Source organism: Pyrus communis, chromosome 3, assembly GCF_041283825.1.
Source record: "Pyrus communis isolate YQ-2024b chromosome 3, ASM4128382v1, whole genome shotgun sequence".
Lineage (NCBI taxonomy): Eukaryota > Viridiplantae > Streptophyta > Magnoliopsida > Rosales > Rosaceae > Pyrus > Pyrus communis.
The window spans coordinates 30,430,294-30,437,039 of NC_142567.1; the positions used below are offsets into that span (position 1 = coordinate 30,430,294).

At 39.7% G+C, this 6,746-nt stretch overlaps 1 protein-coding gene across 1 annotated transcript; it reads left to right on the forward strand.

Moving 5' to 3' along the window:
• The first annotated feature begins 2,562 nt into the window (after nt 1-2,562).
• On the forward strand, nt 2,563-5,390 carry LOC137715944 (L-ascorbate oxidase homolog). Its single transcript, XM_068455310.2, has 3 exons — nt 2,563-2,940; nt 3,476-4,582; nt 4,769-5,390. The coding sequence occupies exons 1-3, from the start codon at nt 2,693-2,695 to the stop codon at nt 5,067-5,069; spliced, it is 1,656 nt and encodes a 551-aa protein (XP_068311411.1). The 5' UTR covers nt 2,563-2,692; the 3' UTR covers nt 5,070-5,390.
• Nucleotides 5,391-6,746: the final 1,356 nt, after the last annotated feature.

Here is a 6,746-nt window from a genome sequence, read left to right on the forward strand (position 1 = left end):
TAACTCAAAAACTGACTGGACTTTGCGCGACGAAGCCTTTGTCGCGCAAGTGTTCTGCTGATTACCATGCGCTGAATGCTCTGACCCAAAAACTAAATGCACTTTGCGTGACGACGCCTCTGTCGCTTGAGGTAGCCACGGGAAAATCTTCGTCGCTAATTCATTTTCGCACCAAAAAAAATATATCCTTGGTTTTCTTATTGACTTTGCCTGACGAGCATCTTTTTTTCGTTGTGCAAATTTTATTATGCGACAAAGTTCTCTGTCGCTCAAAATGCAACAACCTTGTGCGACGAAAATATTTTTTTCGTTGCACAAAGCACCCTTGAGCGACGAAATTTTCTTTATCGTGCAAACGTCTGTTGCGCAAATAGTTTTTCCTACTAGTGTATGTAGTGGTTAGGATGATATATAAATGGGTCATGTTGACAATTATTACTAGGGTTGGGCACGGGCCAGGCTGGGCTTAAATTTGAAGGAACCGAACCTACCCGTTTTAAAATGTAACGGGACTTAACCCGGCCTGTTTGAAACGGGCTGGTTCGGGGCAGGTCCACAGTTCCTCTTACATTTTTTTTTCATCAACACAGAAGGGGACGACATCGTTCAAGTCGTCTTCCTTAGTCGTTGAACCCGTTTCCTTTGCGACAACCCAAATGCAGCTCAGACCGTTCAAGCCATTTTCCTTAGTCATCTGGGAGAGAGAAAAAGGCGACAAATCAGAACCATAAAAAAAAAAAACCCAACCAACACAAAATCATAACCATAAAAACCCAAAAAAGACGAGTTAATGAGAGAAGAGAAGACGAGTTAGGGAGTTTATCCCACATGTGCAACGCTGACGGACTAGTCGGTAGCCATGAGAGTCTATCCTAGTCCTAGATCGTGGCAATGATGTAGTAGATCGAGTCAAGAATGCCGCGAAATCGGCGGAGTCGGACCATATTGGGTGGTCAACGACCAAGATCTGACGGTCTAGCTACTTCAGCAAGAGCTCGAGGGCGGTGCAATCGTGGTGGTCGTGAGGCGGTGATGGTCTGGGTGTCTGTTGTCGAGAACTCGACGCATGCTCAAGTGTGAATGAATGGAAAATGGGAGATTGATGAAAGTCTTTGAGATCAGATGAGAGGATAAAAAAGCTGGACAGTTGGATTTAATTAAACCATATAATTAAGTTTTTGAGATCAGAGAAGGGGATAAAAAAGCTGGAGAGGTGAAAGTCTTTGAGGTCTGGGTGACTGTTGTCGAGAACTCGACGCATGCTCTGACACGTATTGGTTACAGAGACCTTCTTGAGGGCCTCCCAAATCTGGTGCAATATGGTGGGTGACCTTGTAAGTCAAGGGCTAGTGGTCCATAACATCGCTTTAATCCAATTCCAATCCATTATTGCATGCTACAAACGGGCCGGGCCGGGGGCCCGTTCCTTCTTATTTTTTGACCCGTCCTGCCCCACTAGTTTTGTAGACCCGTCCCACCCCGCCCTTTTTTGTGTTTCAAATCTTTGGACTTGTCCCGTATCCGCCCCGACCCGCGGGTCCAGGACCCGTTTGCCCACCCCTAATTATTACTATGTAGAGACAAATTTCTTAAGATGAGACCAATAAAAATTATAATCTATATAATTTGCAGTTTATTCATATGTAATTGGCCCAAACTGGGACTCAAACCTTTTATGACCAAATATAGGCTATTTCTATATAGAGCATCACTGTAATGATGTTCTATATTGTAATTAAGATTCAAGAAAAACGAAGAAAATAAGTATAATACTTTCCTCCTTACCCATGAGAGGAATCCACATTTCTTGCTCACACGACACCATTTTACCATACAAATATCATAATTTAAAGGGAGCTTTAACGAAAAGTTTCAAGTACTGTTCACTTTAAAAAAAAAACAACATTTTTTACACTAAAAAGTGAATTCTGATACTATTCATTTTATTCCTTATTTTGTCCTTATCATTAAAACTCAAATATTTCGAGCTATTTTAGTTTTCCTTAATTTAAATTGTTTATCATGTTCATTGTCATAAAAGTTATTCATTTTGAAGAACATTTAGATTTTCATATTTTTTTAACAAATAAAAAAATAAGACAGAAATTAGCGGTAAAGAAAACCTAAATTGTGTTAAGAGTTTTTTTTTTTTTTTAAATAATATTGGGTGTCAAGACATTAGCCCTTAGATGACTTTCTACTAGGTGACAAACTTAAAATAAAAGTCAAGCAGACAAAATCGAATCAAAGGATACGTATCCTATATGGAAAGATGGTCACAAACTCAAATTAAAATTATAAATAATCGTTGAAATAAAATACATATTTGTTTTCCTCCAAATACTATCAACTTAGTTTTCATATTTCCTTTTGAAAAATTAATTAATTTTTTATGGTTTTGGGGAGAAAGGGTCGGAAGGGAAGCGAAGGGATGTGGAGACAAATGTGAGGAAGGGCGCATTGCAAGGAGCAAGAGAGAAAGGTAAGGTAGGAGACAATAACGGGGACTTTGAATGGTTGGAAAAATGTCATTTGCGAGTATATAAGAGGAGGCGGAGCTACTTGGGACAACAATAGCAAAAGAAGACAGTCATCGTCTTCCAATTTCCCACCGATACAAAATATATAGAAATAGAGGGAGACAGAGAAAGAGGCATCGATTTGTGCGTGTGCATGTGAATTATAAAAAAAGATGTCTGGGATGATGCTTATGCTGCTGTTATGCCTCTCACTGGGGACAATTTCGGTAGTCTATTGTGGAGATCCTACCATTTTCTTCACATGGAATGTGACCTACGGAACCCTCTCACCCCTAGGAGTACCCCAGCAAGTCATTCTTATAAATGGCCAATTTCCTGGACCCAACATCAACTCCACCACCAACAACAACGTTATCGTCAACGTCTTCAATAACCTTGACGAGCCATTCCTCATCACATGGTACGTACGTTAACTTACTAGTTACTACTACGCAAGCAATTATAGATTTGCAAATTTGCAATGCAATCCAGCCCTACACCTTTAGTTATTAATTAACAAGAAATTAATTAAGGGATTTTTAAACTTTAATCCTTCAAGAAAATTAAAATTAATAAAAATTTAGTGTTAGATTGGATATTTATTTTCTTAATGTGTACTTAATTCAAATTCATATTATATTTTTGTTTTAATATTTAATAGATATCTTATTTAATGTCATTACATTAAAATTTTAATTTATTATTATACACATTTTAATTCATTAATTTTATTTAACTTATCATAATATATTTTATAGTTTAGTATGCTGAAATGTTCGTACCTAAATATATTGTAGTGAATTAGTGGCACATAAGAAAATATGTAAGAACATAAGTGTATAAGACAATTTTTCTAAGCTCCATCTTATTTTGCGATTAAAATCTAATTTCCTAATTAATTAATAACCATCACATCCATCGATCCCAATTATATATATTTGATTGCATGCATGCAGGGTGGGTGTCCAGCAGAGGAAGAATCCATGGCAAGATGGAGTTCTTGGAACCATGTGCCCCATCCCCCCCGGTACAAACTACACCTACAAATTCCAAGTCAAGGATCAGATTGGGAGTTTCATGTACTACCCTGCAACGGCCATGCATAGGGCAGCCGGTGCCTTTGGAGGCCTCCGCATCAACAGCCGTAATTTAATTCCCGTTCCTTACGCTGCTCCCGAGGATGACTACACTGTCATAATCGGTGACTGGTACACCAAAAGCCACAGCCAACTTAGGAAATTCTTGGACAGCGGCCGTAGCATGGCCAGGCCTGACGGCGTCCTTATCAACGGCAAATCAGCAAAAGGAGATGGCAAGGACGAGCCCCTCTTCACCATGAAGGCTGGCAAGACGTACAAGTACAGGATCTGCAACGTGGGGCTCAAGAACTCCCTCAACTTTAGGATCCAAGGCCACCAAATGAAGCTTGTCGAGATGGAGGGCTCCCACACCGTCCAAAACACCTATGATTCGCTTGATGTGCATATTGGCCAATGTTTCTCTATGCTTGTCACTGCCGACAAGGAACCCAAGGACTACTACATGGTGGCTTCCACCCGATTCACCAAGAGCGTGCTCACCGGTAAAGGCATCATCAGATACGAAAATGGTAAGGGACCTGTCTCCCCTGAAGTTCCCAAGGCTCCTGTGGGATGGGCCTGGTCTCTCAACCAGTTCCGTTCTTTTCGCTGGAACCTCACTGCCAGCGCAGCTAGGCCTAACCCTCAGGGATCCTACCACTATGGAAAGATTAACATCACCCGCACCATCAAGCTCATCAACTCTGCCAGCAAGGCCGACGGCAAGCTTCGCTATGCTATCAACGGAATCTCCCACGTGGACCCCGAAACCCCACTCAAGTTGGCCGACTACTATGGAATCCGTGAGAAGGTCTTCAAGTTCGACACCATGAAGGTTGATCCCCAATCACCTGCAGAAAAGATCACCATGGAACCCAATGTTCTCAATATAACCATTAAAGACTTTGTGGAGATCATCTTTGAGAACCCGGAGAAGAGCCTCCAGACTTGGCATTTGAACGGATACGCCTTTTTCGCCGTCGCGTAAGTGCAGCTATGCATGCCTGCATTTTCTTTCTTTCTCTTTCTCTCTTTCTCACACGTGCACGCACGCACACACATATATATAGCTACTTCACTTTTAACTAAGAATATATACTTGTATAGTTTCGTCAAAATTTGTATCATATTGTTAATGATTTCTTCTCTATCTGTGTGACTGATCGTCAGCGTGGAGCCCGGGAAGTGGACCCCAGAAAAGAGGAAGAACTACAACCTTCTCGACGCCATGAGCAGGCACACCATCCAAGTGTTCCCCAAATCTTGGGCTGCCATCCTATTAACATTCGACAACGCTGGAATGTGGAATCTTAGGTCAGAGCAGCCGGAGAGGCGCTACCTAGGACAACAGCTCTACGTGGGAGTTGAAAATATTAAACGCTCCCTCAGGAACGAGTACAACATGCCAGACAGCGCCCTTGTCTGTGGCCTCGTCAAGGGCATGCCTAAGCCCCCGCCTTACAGCACGTAAGATATTTCACCGCCATGCCATGCCGCTTCACACTAGCTATATATGACAGAGATACCGACATGGATGGAGAGGACAGCGGAGGATTCGAATAGTGTGCGCGTGTGAGTGAGTGTGAGACAGGAGAGATCATTACAATTTATGTATTTCTTCGCAGCTATTTAAGCAAACAAAGTTAGGGAATGGTAAAGAATAAGAAGGGTTGGAATGTATGGCATTACATTTTCCTAAAGAGAAAAAAATGAAAAGAAATCCCGTTACATTTTTGTACTTTTATTTAAGGGTTAATCTCAATTTACTGCCATGAAGTTTTTTGGTTTTCAACATTTAGTGTATCAAGTTTTTTTCATCTCAAAGTGATATTTAAAGTCATAATTTTGGAACACTTTCATACATTTGTTAAGTTTATTATTAAATCAATCGTTAATTGGTGATCTGATGCCATATGGAGGATGATTAAACGTCACATGTCAATATCAGTCCACATGAATATTAGAAAATAAAAAATAAAAAAATTGAAGATTTCACAAAACTCTTTCGTGTTTTGTGCATTTCCCTCTGAAATCCCAAAATTTGTCGCATTCTCGTCCCGCCTCAGTCTTCCAACTCCACTCCCACCTTTCGATTTTTTTTTTTTTTTTTTTTTTTTTTTTCTTCGGTGCATACAGGAATTGGGAAGCAGAGGTACAAAAGATTTTTTTCCCCAAAATTGTTAGCAAACTAAATTTAGAGGAGTAATTAAAAAAGAAAAGAAAAATTTTATTTGAACTCATCTAACCTTTTTCAACATTTAATTTACTCTCTTCACCCTTTTTTTTTAATTAAAGAATTAATATCTCTTTATATCCAAATTTATTACCTACACTACCCTTTCAAACCCAATTCAAAATGTAAAGTTATCTTTACACTCATTCCCTTTATAAAATAGCATTTCTAACTGAATGTTTTTTTTTCGGGATAAGGATTGAAACTTGACAACCGTGTACACCCATTACCTTATACAATCATCCACATCTATAAGTTTATAAATTACCTTCTTGTCTTTGAATTTTTCTTCACTTTGGCTGCTAATCGCATAGTCAATTGGGATTGTGGGTTGCTTACAGCAATATCTGACATTGAGGTCAGCCTTCTTCTTTTACCTGCATATTCTTCCTTATTTTGCAGCATATATTTATGGATTTTTTTTTTGGGTTTGTATAAATGGATTATATTGATATTCGAGATACGACATTACTCAGGTTTCCTGGATATGAGAACCCTGTTGAATTTGGCGTGTTAACTTCATTTGCTTACACTCTGGAGGAAGATTTTGGTGAGATTGTGGTGGGCACCACTAGAGTGGAAACTATGCTCGGTGATACTGCCATTGCTGTACATCCAAATGACGAGAGGTATAGACACCTTCATGAAAAACATGCCATCCATCCTTTCAATGGAAGAAGAATTCCTATAGTATGTGATGAAATTCTCGTTGATCCAGAGTTCGGGACTGGTGCTGTGAAGGTAAAGTTTAACATATAAGTTCCAAGTGATTGGATTAAATTTGTTTTTCTGGTTTATGTTTCAAGGATGTAAAGATCTTTATCCTCTCAGGGATCCTTCCATAGATTTTAATTTGCCAAAGAATGCAATGCAAGCTCTAGTTCAGTCTAGTTCAGTCCATCACTTTGTCAGAAA